Source organism: Pristis pectinata, chromosome 2, assembly GCF_009764475.1.
Source record: "Pristis pectinata isolate sPriPec2 chromosome 2, sPriPec2.1.pri, whole genome shotgun sequence".
NCBI lineage: Eukaryota > Metazoa > Chordata > Chondrichthyes > Rhinopristiformes > Pristidae > Pristis > Pristis pectinata.
This window is the reverse complement of record NC_067406.1, coordinates 49026262-49046149: the sequence shown is the minus strand read 5'-3', so window position 1 is coordinate 49046149 and position 19888 is coordinate 49026262. Positions and strand designations below refer to the sequence as shown.

Here is a 19888-nt window from a genome sequence, read left to right as displayed (position 1 = left end):
CTTTTTTCCTGTTCTTAGAAATATGACTTTATTGACAGCAAGTATTAAATATGCAAATCTCCGGGAAAGTTCGCGAATGTGATTTTTCCCACGTTAATGCTACTGTTAAACATAAGAATTAAATGAGCAGAGACTTGTGATGCAATGATACAGTAAATATCAGCCTCAGACTGGTATCTATAGCGTGCAATGTTCGGATGGCAGACTAGACGTATTGCCAGCGGCACCTCGCATTGAACTTCGTGAGAATGAACTTTACACGGGATTCCAATTAAGAATGTAACGATAAGATCTGCATGTGTCCATTTGGACCCACGTGCAAAGAGCTTCGTGATCAGCAGCCTCCTTGTTCCAGTAGCATTCAACAAGTGCAGCCTTGCATCAGCGTGGCGACTGATGGTGCCATTATTCACTACCTATTATTCATCAGACTGGAAACGCCATCCCAGGTTATACTATCACCTTCACATTTGCATGCACCTGAGATTGCCTGGCATTAACGCAGAAACTGCGGTATAACTGCACCCTTATTTATATTTGGGGCTGAGTTTGGGAAGTTATAAAGCCAACGTATATTTAACTCTAACCACTGAGTGGAGAATTTCGATTCAAATTAAAGGCGCCAGAATCTTTTCAGAGCACGATAGCTAAACATTCTTCCATGATGCCTCCAGTCGGGATCAAGATATCTTCCAGGCTGTGCATCATTACTGTGGTTCAGCGGTGAGCTTCTGATGCTAATCGAGATGGAATCTGCCCTTCCTCTTTTTGCAATGCCGCGCCCTGCCAAGCTAACGAAACTCTGGGCGAGTTTGACAGACGAGTTACTAGGGCGTTTTCTAAAGCAAAGTTTTAATAAGTATGCAACGAGACTTAGGCTCACATCGGTACGTGGGACACATTGCTGAAATACTTTGAGTCACATTTGTACATTTAGGTGTGGATGAGAACATTTACAATGGAACTTTTGGACAGGTGATCGCGGATACCGGGGACACTACTTCAAGACTTACACATCACTTTCACGGGCGGGAAGAAAATTCTTCCACATTTTTATTTTACTAAACCCAAGCATTACATGCACGTATACCAATGGATATTGAAGGCTAATCTTAATGTGATCCATAAATTAGGGGCCGGTCATTTAAAACTGAGGCGCGTAGAAATTTCTGCTCTCAGAGGGTATTGAATCTCTGCAATTCTGTGCCCCAGGTGGTGACCAGATCATTGGAAATATTTAAGGTGGAGACAGATACATATTTAAAAGATCAGGGAATTGGGCATTATGTCGAACCGACACAGACGAGGTGTTGAAACCAGCTTAAATCAGCCATGATCGGGGAATGATCGGCTTGAAGGCGATCAATGGCGGGGAAGGCTTGAGCGGCCTGGTGACCGACTCCACTTGTACCCGATTCCTTCATTTAGTGTATAATACATTATACAGAGGATGGCTAGTTTCTTTTGTAATTCTCCATTTGAAAGTACGCCGTGCTAGCAACCCTTATATTATTGTTCATCATCAATGTGATATGATTTTTCTGCATAATTATCTAATACACCAAAGCAACAACTCTGTGTAAAAAGGACTGATAGATTATGACTGCAAATGACAATCCAAACTGAAAATTCAAAGGAAGAATAAATTGCGCAATGTCGACTCCCACTTGGATTACTACCAACACAAGTCCAACATAGCAGTCGTGAGGCCACACAACGATAGAATGAAAATGGAAACCATCTTCTTGGTATCTGCAGTACTTCACCCATCTGCTTCATGACTCGCAGCTTGCTTGGCTGAGGTCATGAGCAGATGGGTTATAATAAATACGGGACATTTAGCCTTGAGTAAGGAGAAAAGGTCATCTTGTTTACAGATGTGATTAAAACTAGACAACATGCAATCCTCAGAGTAATATTCTTTCACATTCTATGATAAATTGTGTAACTCATCACAACCACACGACCCGATGCAGCAATTAAAGATCCAATAAAATGCTGTCAGGTTGGCAGGACATATTGGAAAATGAAAGAAAAAGGCACATGGGGAAGGTTGATAAGGGACTTTCGTTGTGCAGATGTTGAGGGAAAGGGCCTTTTTCTCATAGGTATTGAGGCCCTAATTACATTCAGTTAGGCTACGGTATTCACAGGACTCCTAAATAAACCTGGTTCCGTTCCATCACACCTAATAAAGATTCAAGCATGTTCTCCAACTAAAGGGGGAAAAAATGCAACATCCCCAACTACTCTTGGGGATCCATGGAAAACAACCCATCAAAGATGAGGAGCTTCAAATTCACGTGTCAGGAGCACACAATTGAAAGTGAATGGCGGCAGAAACATCATCTCACAAACTATCCACCTACTTGTACCATCAAACACTGCCTGCCCGTTCCTTGGTAGAGTCTATGGTCCCACATTGGTTCCGAGTTGGCTGCTGAGGACCGAGTGGAAGCAAGTCATCCTCGACTCTGCACAGCTTCCTAAGCAGAGACTCAATAGTCTACACTGAGCAGGTCTAAAGTACCGGCAAGGATTGATGATTGACCAGGCAGCCTCGTTCATGGATGGACCAGAAGAATATGTTTTTATTTCAGTGGAGAAGGGGTGGTGATGCTAAGATTCTTCTCATTAGTAATTTTTCAAACCATACATGCAGTTGGCTGACCAACAACAGGAAGGACACTAAATATTTCACACAGCAAAACTACATGGTTTTAGCATGTTAAGTACCAGGAGTATCGTTTTGCCCTAGTTCTCTAGACACTAGAAGAGCACACACAGTAAATCAGGCAATGGAAGCTATATAAACGTCTTGGTAGTTTAGCTTGCAGATTGGTATAAACCAGGCGCCCAGATGACGAGTAACAAAAATGCAAACAAACATAAGCAGTGCTAAACTGACATTGCAAACATAATTTTGGATGAAAATGGTCACAAGGATTAGAATTTTTATTTAGTAAATTTTATGTACATACTCCAAAATTTGGATACATTTATACCAGGTCACAGAGAAATATTAATTTGAGATAGATTTTGCAGTAGCGTAGCATTTTGCACATTTACACCCAAGCTTCTGAAATGAATTCAGGACAATTATTAAGATGAAAATGATAAACTTTTAGGAGCATGCTTGCTAATATGGAACTTCACCAGATCTAAAAGGAGTAGATTATAAATTAATTGATTTCACATCATTTACTGTTGCAATCGGGGGTGAAGGGACCTATACAAATAGAAGAGAGAATTCATGTTAGTACAGAGGGTATAGCTTGATGCAGAGGTATATTTTAGATCAGAGCAGAGGGAGAAGGATTTTGTACTAAATTTGTGCCACTTCTGGTTCAGGATTGGTTGATAGCCAATAACTGCCAATAAAAGTATTAAATGGCATGCTATCAATAAAGCTTGTTTAGAAAGGAAAACAATGAATTCCATGCACGTTTGTGTTTTTTCACCCAAGCTGGCCTGTCGAAACTTGCTTCCATCACTCCTCAATCAATTATTTTACAACTATTATGGGATCTGTCTGACATGGTTTGCATAAGAGAACTACATATTCTAATCACTGTATTTTTTCTAACTTTACCTTAAATTGTTGTGATTATTTTAAATATATGCTTTATATTGAACATTTTTCTGATAGTGAACAACTAAATGTTTCATTTTATTGTAAGCTATTATCATATTGCAGGTCTTGGTTAGGTCATACCTTCACCTCTGTTTCAGTGCAAAAGACAGGTTTCATATCTGTCTTCTTAAAAGGTATCTCCTCGTTCTTGGTAATATTTTTGTAATGTTGCATTGGATCTTTCATTAGATTTTATATTATTCCCATAATGAAATCATTAAAATTGCACAAATTTGCATAGGTCCCTTTACCCCTCGATTGCAACAGTAAATTATGTGAAATCAATTCATTTACAATCTGCTCCTTTTTGAACTGGTGAATGTGGCTTAACTTTGTTGTTGTGATTGAAATTGCTTCCTTGCTTTTGTTTCCTAGACTGAAGATGCAAAATTAGGGATTAATCTGTTTAAACTTTATCTACAAGAATTGTTATTTCGCAGTATCACATCAAGGGTATTTTGCACCACTTTTGACCATTGAAGGTGGGGTTTCTTTGAAGGTATTAATTTTTAGTGAATTGTAATTTCCACCTGTCATTCATTCAGTTTGTCAACTAATCCCATTCTGAAGGTTGTCATAATTTTTGACAATTTGCCATACTGTAGAGAATCCTGACTGGGTTCTCTCAATTCTTAATCTCAGATTATTTGTCTATATATAAAAAAAGTCCCAAGACAGACCAGTGAAACTGTTTTATTCACCTTCCAATCATCTTGCTATTCATGTGACCAAATTCTTCTCCATTCCATGTGCAATTATTTTATAAGCTTCTTATCTGCTATTAGGACATCAGTCTCAACAACAGACTAGTGACTGTTACGAAAACAAAGACCACACAGATTTCACACTGGTGTTGAAGGAGCAGCTCAGAGCATTTCTTTTGCCTAATCCTCATCCTCCTTGACCTTTCAGCCTCTGACCCATTTGATCACACCATCATTTTCCAATGTGCTGCCTGCATTGTTCTTCACAATGTTTATGCTTAACCACCGATTGCTGGAGATACTCCAGCAATGGTTTCACTTTCAGGTCATATCATTACGAGCCTCCTGAAGGACTAACCTGGACCCCCACTCCTCTTTTCTCCTTCCTCAGCTGAATGCAGGCCCTTTTTATCTGATATTCAGAGAACCCACATATTCTGATGACCATTCAATTCTAACTTCTTTGCCACCTGTCTTGACGCCTTCAGTACTTGTGTTGCTATAATGCTCGTCTGGCATCCATTCTTGGGTGGGTTGCAACTTCCTCCAACCAAATACCGATAATACAGTATTTGGGTCCGACCAGAAATGGTGTCATCATCATAGATTCCATTTATTCAACAAAGCCCAGATTGTTTCCTATCCAAGGATCTATATTTACCAGAACTAATACTCCAAATTCAAAACCTTCCAATCATAGATTGCACCTAGAGTATTGTGTGTATTTTTTAATAATTCCATTTCCATATCACCCAACCTCCCGTTCTGCCCCAGGCCATCTGCTGTTGACAACCCTGATCCATTCCTTCACTCTGCATTCCACTACTCTAATTCTAAGGCTGCCTTTCTATTAATCACACTCCAAAACTCAGTTTATTCAATTTCTTGCTTACCCGACCTTGATGACTGACATTGTTCTCCATGGTTCAAATTTAAACTGGTCATACATCAGTTTACATCCATGCCCTTTCCTTCAAATTCCACATCCTACAATGCTCTCAAAACCTGGCATTCCTCTGGCTCTTGCCTCTTTTGTGACTCATGTCCCTTTGCCCCATTGTTGCCTTCAACCACTTGAGCTTAGCCCTGAAATTCTTTTGGTAAATTATCCCAGTATGTATTTTGAAACTTTTTTTTAAAAAAGACCTTTTTTAAAACCAGTGATCAAACTTTTGGTCACACCAACCCAATATCACTACTTTTTGTTGCGTTATACTTCAGAGCGTTACCTTATTCTTACAATATAGATATCATATAATGCAAATTGTAATATAAGCCTGGAATTTTTCAATTGTTAACAGTCTATTATTAATTTGATATCAAAGGATTTTCTCATGCAATAAAACTGATGTAAAATAATGGAGCAGGCATTTATAGAAATTTGGGGTTGGGTAACAGCCTGCTATGTTGTATTGTTGAGGTCTTAGCTAATTCTAATTTAATTGTCAGGTCAAAAGGAATAGTTGTAGTGATGCAATGACTGTCCATGGCAGGTTGTGATAAATCATTTCACGCAATCACATCTGAACATTTCAAAAGACAATAGCATAAAATCATGCACAGCACAAAGAAAAATATCAGAATTTAGAAGTGTATCTTCAAAATTCTATTGCCCCTATTCTAACTTGTATTCTGTTCACCTTCCGCTCCCAACAGCATTGATATATGCTGGTTTCTGGTTGAATGACAGCTCACACTTCAAAATTCTAACCCACACTTTCAAATCCCTCACCTTTTCATACCACTTGCCACTTTCTCTAAAATATCTGCAAACCCTAATTCCAGGTTTTTGAGTATCCCAATTTTTAATTGTTTTGTTGTTGAAACCAACTACTGGGACTAACACCTCAGTTATTTCTTCTTTCATTCTTATAGTTGTAAAGTATTTTATCGTACTGTTTTCTGATTCATATAGTTAAATAAAAGGAAATCCATCATCTTACACTTGTTATTGAGGTCACCTGAATGAGTTCATGTTATTTCCTTGTAATTCCTGCCACCGCTCCAAACTGTTCTATCTGCACAGTTCCACTTTTGAAAACTGCAGTGAGTTTTAAATATTTTGAGTCATATGAAATGCAAATACCAAGGTCTCTTATCCTCACAACCTTAATTTTGAGGATCACAGGACAATGCCTTCAAATTATGAGGCTCCGTGGTCCTGTAAATACAAGTGATCACCTCTTGGATGGAGCAGTCCAAGTTCCAAGGCTAGGTGTTTTTTTTCAATTTGACAGAAACCAGTCAATGTGAGGAGCTTTTGTTTTGAATAAGTCTTGGTTGGTACATTGAATACTTACCCAATGAGTATAGTTTCACACATTATACAAATCCAGATGCTACTGGGAGCCAGGAAAGGGATGGAAAGAAAAATTGAGATTATGGAGAATATACGTATATTAAAAAAAATATACAAAAATAAGCTGTTGAAGTTATATTTATTAAGGGATTATTTATAAGAACTATTAGAACACAGTTGATTTTGTTCTTAGTCAAATATACATTTTTGATGGTGTCAATTATTTGGTAGATACCCTTGTCCTTTTGTTCCAAGAGAAGTTTGCTCCATACGACTTTGGTCTGGTCATCTTTACTTTCTTTTCCTCCACCTCATATCTCCAACCTGTCATGGTGCAGAAAATTTTAATGTATGAGTTTTTGTTCCACATATAATGATCACAGTTTCAATATTGTATACTGGATATTTAGTACCATAAACCAAGATATGCATGCAAATTCAATGCAGCTTTACTATACAGTGTAAAGAATGAGTTTCAAACAAAGTGAAATGTGCAGAATGTATGATTTGATTACTGCAGAACATAGATGCACTTTGAGAAAGCATTACTGTCTAAATGCTTCTGCCATGTTCACCATGTGCATGTGTAATACAGACAAAGAAACTGAAAGTCTGGATAAACAAGCCGTTTATCTAAATCCTATCCTGTTCTTTTTTTACTCTCCATGCAAGCAAACAGACTGTGAAGACATCAATCCATCCTGTTCCCATATATCTACATCCCCTTTTCTCTTTCCAATCTACATCGATGTACTTGTTTCTTCTTACCTCGCCACTGTTTCAAATTATCAGACTGAGATCAGTACAGGATGAACACAAATTTGACAATTAAATACTGAACAAATCAAAGCCAGATCCATGGTCTGTTTCCATCCCTGACTCAATCCCTGCCACTGGCAACATTTTGCAATGACGGTATGAAATTTAACATACCTGTGTCCTTACTCTACTTTCACATTCATAGCATTGCTCAACATTGCCCATATGTCAGTTCATGTGTTACTGAAATTCTTATTTATTCCTTGGTTATCTTCATTTAACCATTCCAACTTCCAAGAGGCTGATTTCCCTCAATCTATTCTTTGTAAACCTGAGACTATCCAAAACTTTGCTGCCCATCTCATAACTCTGTGGGTGAGATGTGGCAGAGTCTGAATCAGGCAATGCTTAAAAGCAAGTCATTTAAGATAGATCATGAAAACAAATTCCATTGTTTTTGGAACCTTGGAATATTAAGAATATTAAGATTATAAAACAGTAATATAGATATTTATTTATTAGTCACATGTACATTGAAACACACAGTGAAATGCATCTTTTTTGCGTTACTGAGAATGTGCTGGCGGCAGCCTGCAAATGTCACCACTCTTCCGGTGCCAACACAGCATGCCCAACAGCTCCTAACCCTTATGTCTTTGGAATGTGGGAGGAAACTGGAGCACCTGGAGGAAACCCATGCAGTCACGGGGAGAACATACAAACTCCTTACAGACAGTGGCGGGAGTTGAACCCGGGTTGTTGGCACTGTAATAGCATTACGCTAGCCGCTACACTACCGCGCAACAAACAAAAATTGCAAATGTTTTATATTTTCATGTTATCAACAATTTCATCCAAACTGACATAATATTATAATTGTAAATGTGAAGCTAGAACTGAATCTGTGATAATTACAATTAAATTTTAAACCAAATGCCCAGATTTGAAATCAAAGCAAAATACCATTCTTTTCCACAAAGGCAATCGCATCCTCCTTACTGGTAAAAGACAAAACGGAATTTGACAGTGGATCAGCTCTGAAACAAAAAAAAATAACCTTTTACAACAATTGAACTTCTATTACATTAATTTTCTTTCTTATTATTACACTTCAATCTACACAAAATTTGACTTCAGGAAGGGGGGAGGGGTGCACATACTCCTACATCAATGGTGCTGAGATCAAGAGCGTTGAGAGCTTCAAGTTCCTAGGAGTGAACATCAGCAATAGCCAGTCCTGGTCCAACCACATGGACGCCATGGCTGAGAAAGCTCACCAGCGCCTCTTTTTCCTCAGGAGGCTAAAGAAATTTGGCATGTCCCCTTTGACACTCACCAATTTTTAATCGATGCACCATAGAAAGCATCCTATCCAGATGCATCATGGCTCTGCCCGTGACTGCAAGAAACTGCAGAGAGTTGTGGGCACAGCTCAGCACATCATGGAAACCAGCCTCCCCTCCATGGACTCTGTCTATATTTCTCATTGCCTTGGTAAAGCAGCCAGCATAATCCTAGACCCCACCTACTTTGGGAATTCTCTCTTCTCCCCTCTCCCATTGGGCAGAAGATACAATAGCCTGAAAGCATGTATTACCAGGCTCAAGGAGAGCTTCTATCCCACTGTCAAAAGACTATTGAATGCTTCTCTAGTATGATAAAATGGCCTCTTGATCTCACAATCTACCTCGTTATGACCTTGTACCCTATTGTCTACCTGCACTGCACTTTCTCTGCAGCTGTTGCACTTTATTCTGCACTCTGTTATTGTTTTACCTTGTCCTACCTCAATGCGCTATGTTATGAATTGATCTGTATGAATGGTATGCAAGTCCTCAGTACCCTGGTACATCTGATAATAATAGACCAATTCCAGTTTGTAGGTCTTCTTTCCTTTGCCTTTCTTTTATCAATCTCCTTTTTACACATCACCTTCATCAGTAATTTGGCTAAAATCTGAAACTGACTGTTCGGATGACAACTAATGGAGTGCGCAAAGAGAACATCAGGGCGTCAGCCCTGCAGGCCATATAGATCTTTATTTCCCAATGCTATTTCGTAAAACAAAAAGTGTCAATTTTTTTTTCTTTTGCAAATGCATTTCTCAACATTTACCCAATCTGAAATAGTTTGGTCATTGAAATTTTTTGAAAAATCCAATTTCTTTTGCCTTGAAATGTACAAATTCCTGTAAAAATATAGTTCACTGGCACGTAAGTCAACTTTCATGGTTATCTTGAGTGACCTTCCTTTCCAGGAGTCATAGAGCTACATATTGTCCCTCCTGTTCTTGCCAAACATGCACTCACCTCCTTAGTTTCTCCTTAGATTTCTCCTCCTTAGTTTGGCAAAATAAATTAAAACAGTGATGAAGTCATCTCCTGCTCCAATTTAACAGCTTCCAGTTGGAATCAGTTATAGACAATCTTGAGAATTTTAGTTTTTGTAACTGTTATTTGATAATAGACAGAACCACTAGTTAACATCTTTGAAACAGCTTCCAGATTAAACTTCTTTTTAAAATGACAGTTTTAGATAGCATTGACTGCAAGAAACTATTGTTTCTACTAGCAGACAACTCGAGGACCAATGGAATACAGATTTATAATGGGCAAACGATACAGGAACAATGTGAGGAAAAACTTCTTAAATGCCGAGTAGTTATGAACTAGTTGGGGGAAATTCAAAAGAGATTTTCTAAACTAAAATGTCAACTCCAAAAATCTAATAAAAAAATTTCATTTTATACCTTTGCATCACATACTGAATTCATAGTGTCACACAGCACACACACTTTAGCCCGTCATGTCCATACCAATCATCAGTTATCCATGCACATTAATCTTATTTAGCAACACTTGGTCTGGAGCCTTCTATGCCTTGTCAAGTGCTTGTCTACATACTTATGACAATTATCTATTTTTGCACCCACTCAGGCAGTGCTTTCCAGATTCCAATCACCTTCTGGGTGAGGAAAAAAAACTTCTCCTTAGATCTGGGTGGAAAAAAAACTTCTCCTCTGATTAGGGACAGTCAGCATGGCTTTGTGAGGAGCAGGTCATGCCTCATGAGCCTGATTGAATTCTTTGAGGATGTGACAAAGCATATTGATGACGGTAAAGCAATGGATGTGGTGTACATGGATTTTTAGTAAGGTGCTTGATAAGGTTCCTCGTGGAAGGCTCATTCAGAAAGTCAGGAGGCATGGGATCCAGGGAAACTCGGCTGCATGGATTCAGAATTGGCTTGCCCATAGAAGACAGAGGGTGGTTGTAGATGGAGTGCATTCTGCCTGGAGGTTGGTGACCAGTGATGTTCCACAGGGATCTGTTCTGGGACCCCCTGCGCTTTGTGATTTTTTATAAGTGACTTGGATGGGGATGTGAAAGGGTGGGGTAGTAAGTTTGCAGATGACAGGAAGGTTGGTGGTGTTGTGGATAGTGTAGAAGGTTGCTGTAGGTTACAACAGGACATTGATAGGATGCAGAGCTGAGCTGAAAAGTGGCAGATGGAGTTCAACCCGGAAAAGTGTGAAGTGATATACTTTGGAAGATCGAACTTGAAGGTAGAATACAAGGTTAATGGCAGGACTCTTAGCAGTATGGAGGAACAAACAGATCTTGGGGTCCACGTCCATGGATCCCTCAAGGTTGCAGCGCAGATTGATAGGGTTGTTAAGAAGGCGTAAGGTATGGTGTGTTGGCCTTCGTTAGGGTATTGAGGTCAAGAGCCCGAGGTTATGTTGCAGCTCTATAAAATTCTGGTTAGACCACACTTGGAGTATTGCATTCAGTTCTGGTCGCCTCATTATAGGAAGGATGTGGAAGCTTTAGAGGGTGCAGAGGAGATTTACCAGGATGCTGCCTGGATTGGAGAGCATGTCTTATGAGGATAGGTTAAGTGAGCTAGGGTTTTTCTCTTTGGAGCGAAGAAGGATGAGAGGTGACTTGATAGAGATGTACAAGATGACAGGAGGCATAGATTGAGTGGACAGTCAGAGGTAATTTTTTTTTAAACACAGAAAGTGGTGGGTGCGTGGAACGCACTGCCGGCAGAGGTGGTGGAGGCAGATACATTATGGACATTTAAGACACTCTTAGACAGCCACATGAATGATAGAAAAATGGAGGGCTATGTGCGAGCGAAGGGTTAGATAGATCTCAGAGCAGGATAAAATGTCAGCACAACATCATGGCCGAAGGTCCTGTACTGTGCTGTAATGTTCTATGTTTCAGATCCCCTCCAAACCACTTCCCCATTCTCCTAAACCTATATCCTCTAGTTTTTGATACCTGTTATGGGAATAGTTTCCTACTAGATACATCATTAATGCTGCTTATAATTTTGTACATCTTAATCACATCTGCTCTCAGCCTCCTTCACTCCAAGAAAAGCAAACACAGCCTTTTCAATCTCTCCTCAGAACTGAAATGTTCCACCCCCAGGCAACATCCTGGTGAAGTATCTGCACTCTCTCTACTGTAATTATGCCCCTCCTATGGTGCTGTGACTAGAACTGCACATGGTACTCCACTTGTGGCCTAATCAGTGTTTAATAAAGCTATACCATAACCTCCCTACTCTTATATTCTGTGCCCTAGCTAATGAAGGCTTGTGTCCCGTACACCTTCTTCACCATCTTTTCTACCTGTGCTGCCACCTTCAGGGATGCTTGGGCTTGTACACCAAGGTACCTCTGTTCTTCAATACTCCTTAGGGCTCTGCCATTCACTGTACACGTCTTACCCTTATCAGTTCTCCCATCACCTCTCACTTGTCAGGATTAAATTCCCTCTGCCTTTCCTCTGCCCCATTTTACTAAAATGATCAATATCTCCTGGCAATCCAGGACTGCTGTTGAAGCTTCTAATTTTTGTATCCACAGAAGAAGAGGGCAGCATGGTGGCAGAGCTAGCTCCTATCCAAATCTTTCATGTATATGACAAACAATAAGGATCCCAGCACTGATCCCTGTGGTACATCACTGGTCACAGGCTTCCAATCACAAAAACAACCCTCCAATATCACCATGTCGCCTACTAGCAAGCCAATTATGGATCCAATGTGCCTTGGATCCTATCGGGTCTAACCTTTTGCACGAGTCTCCCACATGGAACCTGGTCAAAGGTCATACTGAAGTCCACGTAGAGAACGTCACTTGCACTGCCCTCATCAACACATTTTGTTACCTCTATCAAATTGGTCAGACAGGATTTTCACCTAACAAATCCATGCCAACTATCTTTGATTAATTCCTGCCTTCCCAAGTGTACAGTATTCCTGTCCTTCATTTTTTTCCAAGAACATACCTACCACTGGTGTCAGACTCACAGGCATGTGATTACTCCTCTCTGCTGCCCTTGAATAAAGATATCACATTTCCAGTCATTTGGCACCTCACCTGTGGCTAGGAAAGATTTAAAAATCTGTCAGGGCTTTAGCAAACTCTTCCCTTGTCCCCCATTGCAGCCTGGGGTACATCTCATCAGGCCCTGGAGATTTATCCACCTTTCGGCCTGCTAAAATACCTAATACTTCTGAACATTTTGTCCTTGACCCTCCTATTTACATTTTACAGATATGGTCTCAATTTCTTGGGATAAGCTGATCATGAACAGCCTCCCCCAATCATCACTATCTGGGGATTAAGTTAAAAATTTAAAACCGCACATTTCTTCACTGTTGCCAGTTGTTTTTTGTTCACATGTACAAATGCCTGGCAGAGAGTGGGAGGTGAGAACATGCAAGATCAAAGGGGAGTGAGAACACATTGGGTCAGAGCAGGGGGAGAGAATAGGTGGTCCCGGGGGGGGGGGGGGAGGGAGAGGTTGGCAGGGGACCAGAACAGGGAGAAGGGGCAATTATACTAGTTGGGAAACTTTTAAAAAAAGTTATGTGGTAAAAAAAAGTTACATGGTAACATCCAAATATCCATTCTATATAAACCCCAATTCACCTACTTGTTTGCACCATGTTGCTTTTTTCCCCATCATTATCTTGTTCTGCCTTATCTTGTTGTCCTCAATATATAAAATACAAATCTTAGTGTTAGTTTGCAATTACCTCTCCACTCTACAATCATTTCAAATTTTATTCCTTTGCCAATATTTTTGGCGGCTCTCTGACTCCAACTTCTTTTGCATCCTCTCACTTACTGATCATCACTTGCTGGCAGTCTTTGCACTTGTACCTTTTGTCTGCAAACCTGCTCAAAATTCATACTTTTGATTACATATTTGTTACATTTTCCTGAATGTACTATTATCACTTGTATACTCTCCACCTTGAAGTACAATGGAACATATTACTTTAAAATCAATAAATAAATGAAATTTGTTGCTACTGACAGAATGTGCAGTGTGTAACATTTTCTTTGTTGACAAATGGCCTGTTCTAATTTAATAGTTTACTGGAAACAAATTGCCAAGCCAAATAGGTGAATGAAGTTTAGTTGAACAAGGACATTATTTAGATGGCTGATGTTTTCAACGAGTGGAGATACGTGTTGTGAATCCTATGTTTATACATGGTTTACAAAAATGTCACGCAATATATTTTGTGGGAAAATTTGAGAAGAAATTTAACCCAAATTCATTTGTACTTCATAATTTAACACATTATTAAAGATAAAACTTACGTTGATGCCCAACCCATTAAAGGATTTTCCCAGCGTTCCCTTGTGTCAAATTCCATTTTCCACAGTTTTGTGTTGTTTGTACCAGACTGCATTGCATTCCGTGCTGGAACAAAAATCCTCACTTTCCGTGTTTTTACTTGGTCTTCTGGAACCCCGGTTATTGGACTGATATCCTGGATGTCAGACACAGAAGATGGTAAATCACAAATTCCAAATTCTTTGATATTTTTTATCATATGACCTCTTTCCAAAACAGGATGCTGCATCACTCAGTTACTAAGGTGGTTTGTAAATCATTGCACATCCAATACAGTAGGCAATAAATCTTTAACTATCTTATCAGGAAAGTATGTGATAGTTATGGTATCTGTGGTATTGCTTGAACTTTTTCTACACATCAAATGAGCAGCAGCTGTGTTTTCTTCTGATCAATCCATGAGCCAACACTGCATTATTTCAAATTAGTTTTGATTTCTGTTCTGTGACATTTTGGCTTCTTATCCTTATACATCCTTTGTAGTGTTCATGTTTTGAAAATGAAACTAGCCTGAGACTTTGGCAAACTATTTAATGAATTCCCACTGCAGGCTATTAAAAAGGTCAGCTATCTTTGCAATAATATAAACTATTTGTAAGATATTTCATTTTCCCAAATTATTTAACATAGCCCTGATTATGGAAATCAATACCTTTTTCAAATCTGCCTGTCGTATGTGAGGGGGAGAAAATGAATAGATGCATTCAAATTAAACAGCTCAAGAGCACAAAATTACTTGATACTTCGCTACAAATTAGAACTCTCTCTGGCATTGTTCGTGATGTTGGTCTTGAAAACAGCATCAAATGTGAAACCCCAAATTGCTCAATCTTAAATCTATGCATCAAATCACGATGATTGAGATTAATCAAGACAGGCCCTCAGAGACTGGAGCAGGAGAAAGGAGAGTCTCTTATAACAACTTGAAGTGATACAGAAAACCAAAGACGAGTGAAGCAAGTCTGGAAAGTTGCTTATTATTTAACCTCCTATAGGTACTGGCTAAATGGCAAATTTAGCAAAGTACCCTCTCACCAGTTAACAGGTTAAAAGAGCATAAATAGAAGAGTGTTTCTGTTACTGGATCAGTATCCAGAAGTCTGGAGACATGCATTTGAATCCAACCACTTCAGCTGGTGGGTGGGGATGGTGGGTGGGGATGGGGGGGGGGGGCGGTGTGGGAAGAGGAGGAGAAAGAGGGCAAGAGGGTTAAATTCAGTTAATTAAATCAAATCTGAAATATTAAGCAGATTTCAATAATGGTGACTGTAATGGCTGTCTTTAGAACACTCAAGCTCACCAATGTTCTTCAGAGAAGAAAATGGGGTATTCTTACCTGGCCTATATATATGACACCAAGTTCAATGATGCGATTGACTTTTAACTGACCTGTAAAATGGCTCAGTGACTAACTTGGGTCAGGGTGCAATTAGAGATGTATAATAAATGTTGGTCTTGCCAGGAACATACTCATCTCGTGAACAAGCATTAATTAAAAAAATATGGGGAGCAATTTAGGAAAAAATGTGTTCTCATTTATTGCAAACAAATAATCTTTCTTGTCTATATATTTTGCTGCCAAGGCCAAGTTCACAATCTCTCTTGACAAAGGATAAAAGGACCTGTGAAATCCTGTGATGCAGTGCTCATCATGAAAGTTGTTCTTGTAGAATGAAGAAATGACCAGATTTAATCAATTAACAGTCATTTATCTTTATTAATTTTGCCAAATGTACCCACCTTAAAATTAATAGACTGGAAAAGATCTACTGCACAAGCAATGCCAATATTTTTGCTGTTCCATTTTCAATTTGCATATAAGCACTTCAAAATATTCTGAACATTAATATTATTTCGCCGAGCTGCTCTGTATGAATATCAAAGTAATAGATTAGGCAATGAAGTTTCAAATCAGTTCACTTGCCTTTGGTTTTCTCGGGAGGAATCACTGTCTGCCAGTCAGTGAGCAGTAGAGTAACCAAGTCATTAGTGGAACCAATAGGTCAGTTTGTTCACAGAATGATGCTGCCCTTTCATAGGACACAAATAACTGACTTGACTTTATATCTGTATTTGAAATGATATTGTGTACATCCCTGGTCAGATCTGACTTCATTTATCAGTTCAATTAGCAAATCACTTCTTTTAAAAGCAGCAAGATCACAGAGTTTTTTTTAATGACGTCTATTAAACTATAAAATTGTGGGATTAAGCAGTGGAGTAATATATTAGTAATCACTAAACATTTCTGTGAGGCCCTGCTAATGTTGACACTTCTAAAGACAAGATCAACCTTTCCATTATAGTGAGTTATTATTAAGCATCAATGAAAATAATATCCGAGTTGGCCAAGAACTACCCTAACCACAGAATCTGAAGCGCTATGCTTTCTAGTTTATGCCATGCCAAGATTCTGTTTCCCATCATTCAATTTCATAATCCAACTGATGGATAGAAGGGCCCATAATTTGGAAAAATTGCCTGAATCTAGATAAGCACCTCTCCTGAATGCTTTTCGATTTCTTGCTGTACAATGCACTGTAGACAATTTGCCCATTTTGTAAGTATGGCACTGTCAAGCAAATAAAACTATAGTGCTCTATTTAAAATTCTCTCGAAAATAGCCTGCTAAATAATGTTTGCAAAGCAAAAACAACTGCAAGTGCTGGAAAATGTTGGATATATTTCAGGCAGGCAGTATATTTGCAAGAGCGAAAGCAATTCTAGCCTAAGAATAAAAACAAGTTATTTTGATACCCCTGAAAACTTATAACTTAGTTAAAATAACAAGCAAAAACATTCAAATGTCCACATCCAACATAATATAACCAGACTGACAGCTTATAGGAGGTGGCCACTTTTTGCCATAGGCAGACTAACCCTCTCCAGATAAGTACAGCCAACTTGTACTCATTGGTGTCTAACATTCATGGCCAGTCATTGGAAAAAGCAGAACTCCCAAGCAGTTAGCGCTAGAGCGCAGCTTTAAAACTGCTGCATGTCAGTTGACTTGAATCAATATTAAAGAACTTTCTAAATGGACTCAAGTCTCTCTGATGTGGCTGGAGTTGGAAACAACAAAAGCAAGCTCCTTCAAAAATGAACCAGGCTATGAATAGATAGAACACAGATTTTCCACAATTCAGTCATGTCTCACTCAGGGATAATTAACCCCATATAAAATTAAATTCTGCTCAAGGCAATAAACTCCACAAAGTTTTATTACCAGTGTTTGCTGGAGTCCCAACTTTTTGTATAAGGTTAGACAAACTTGGATTGTTTTCTCTGGAGCACTGGAGGCTGAGCGAAGACTCAACAGAAGTTTATAAAATTACGAGAGGCATAGATAGGGTAGACAACCAGAATCTTTTTCCTAGGGTAGAAATGTTGAATACTAGAGGACATAGCTTCAAAGTAAGAGGGAGAAAGTTTGAAAGGGGATGAGTGGGGCAAGTTTTTTCAAAAATATAATACAGAGTGGTAGGTGCCTGGAATGCACTGCCAGGGGTGGTAGTGGAAGCAGATACTATAGTGGCGTTCAAGAGGCTTTTAGATAGGCACCTGAACATTCAGGGAATGGTGGGAATGTGGATTATGTGCAGACAGAAAGGATTAGTTTAATTTGGCATCATGCTCAGCACAGACGTCGCGGGCCGAAAGGCCTGTTCCTGTACTGTTCTACGTTCGTAATACATTCAGAATAGTAATGTGGAATCATGTTCCTGACAAATGTATGGCGGTCTGAGAGAATTTTATGAAGGTGCAAGCATAATGGCCTTTTTTCTGCAATGCACACAACAAATATCACACTACTGAAGTGGAGGAAAACAAAAATTGTATGTCTGAGTTGCAGGTCATGGTGGAGGAGGGGGTGGTGGGTATAGGAGATCACTATTATAATCAAGTGGGGGGCTTGGGGGTGAGCCAGGGCATGGTGTAAATCTGCAAGTTAAAGAAAGAGCTGCATTTCATGGACTGGGACATGTTGAGACAGGGCACCTTTAAGGATCACTAAAGCAAGATTCACATTTGTAGCAAAGGCCGGATTCGACATGAGGGGCCCGTATCATTCATGGCATAAATGGATTATACAAATCCACCACTGTGCACATTTAGATGTCTGTATGCAGAACCCAAAACAGAATCATGAAAGGGTGCAAAACCGATAGTGTTCCGCAAATGCTTTCTGATGACATTTTATCATGCAATATACATAGATGTTGAAAGGGCAGAACAGTGTTGGTGATTTATTTTGGGAGGGGAGGGGGGCTGTTTCTGACTTTCCCAAGTTATTTTTTCTGCGATGGATGGGTAAAAAGGAGGTTGTAAAGATATGACCATTTTGCAGAGTTAAATTTTAATTCCTATATGAGTTATTGTTATAAATTTAAACAATGCAGTTGCCAGTTACAACTAGCTTGTTACAGAAATATTTTACTGCAGAAGGTGGTTTCATTTCTTCCTTTCCCCACTGATAATTTTGATGAACTTCAGCTGGTTGATGTGGATGCATTTTTTTTTATAAAAAGGAATGGTTATAGAACCAGTCAAACTGTTCACAGCTTCAGTCTACAGCCATGTCATTGGGTCTCCTGGGAAATTAATGTCCCCTGCACCCATCTGCTTCCCAGATGTGCTGTCTACCCAGTCTAGAAATTATCTGAAGTAAATAATAAGCTAGCTAGTGAATTTAGTGATGAAATGCTTGCTAGGAAACACTAGCCCCTGTAAATCTACCACCAAAAATCTTGTATAGATTAGTAATCCACTCTCACCCTTTTCTGACCTGGTTGGGGGGGGGTTAAACAAAACTAGAGAAGGAAACCTAGCTGGCCACTTGAACAGATTGACTTAAGGTCAGTGAGGGGGGCCTTCCCTGTCAGATCCTTCCTTCACAGTTGGAGTCTCACTCCCAACACATACCATCCTTGAGATGGCTGTGGTGCGGATGAGACGATTATCCATCTCTTTATAGACTGTGCATTTGCCAAAGTCTGGACAAGGATGCAATGGTCCTTGTTAAGGTTTGGCCTGAGCAGCTGTGTTACAGAGGACTCTCTGATCTACAGGTGCTATCAGGGATACCTACCGAGACAAACATCAGCTGTTGCTGGAAAATCATCATCCCAGTGACACACACTTTGGTCTGCCCGAAACTTGTTGGTCTTCTGTGTAATTAAATCTTTGTAAGTGAATGCTGCCAATTGGCACATTCCGGGATGCATGAGTACATGCTGAGGGACTGTATGAACCTTGGTGCAACCATTGCAAAGGCTCTGTGGAGAAGGACCACAGTTTAAGGTCCTACCACTATTGGGCATTGAGGAGCTGGGTTCTGTGTAACAGTCTTTGAAACACTTCAAGGGTGTATTGTTTAGAGGAAACATGAGTGGCATTGATGCACTGTAAATAGAATGTATTTATTTGATGGCACAATGAATATAAAGATAGACACATACTAATTATATTGTAATTCCTGTGTACAATTTTCATGAATAAAGTATATCTTTAAAATAAAAAAATGGCTGGAATATTTATCTCTTGATACCTTGATGCAGCTGCAATGAGGATGAGAGCATCATCCATCTCCTATAATGTGCATTTACCAGACAGATCTGGAAAGAAATGTAGTGGTTGTTGTTGAGATTTGTCCTGTACAGTGCATAACATAAGACTCTGTGCCCCATGGGCTCCATGCTTACTGGGACTAGCATCAACTGTCAATGAATGATTGATCAAATCAGCGAAAGATGCACTTTGATCTGCTCAAAAGTTGCTAATCTTACAGTGCAAGGCACAGTCAACAGCCATACATCCC

At 39.4% G+C, this 19888-nt stretch overlaps 1 protein-coding gene across 1 annotated transcript in view; it reads right to left on the bottom strand.

The window, feature by feature from the left end:
- Positions 1–6757: 6757 nt before the first annotated feature.
- The window catches only part of ndufs4 (NADH:ubiquinone oxidoreductase subunit S4), a 91113-nt gene continuing 77982 nt past the window's right edge, over positions 6758–19888 (bottom strand). The window contains exons 3-5 of the mRNA XM_052045237.1: positions 14034–14206; positions 8360–8433; positions 6758–6961 (exon numbers count right to left, since the gene is read on the bottom strand). Of these exons, the coding sequence (XP_051901197.1) occupies positions 6858–6961; positions 8360–8433; positions 14034–14206 (351 nt within the window). The 3' untranslated portion in view covers positions 6758–6857. The remainder of the gene's footprint in view (positions 6962–8359; positions 8434–14033; positions 14207–19888) is intronic.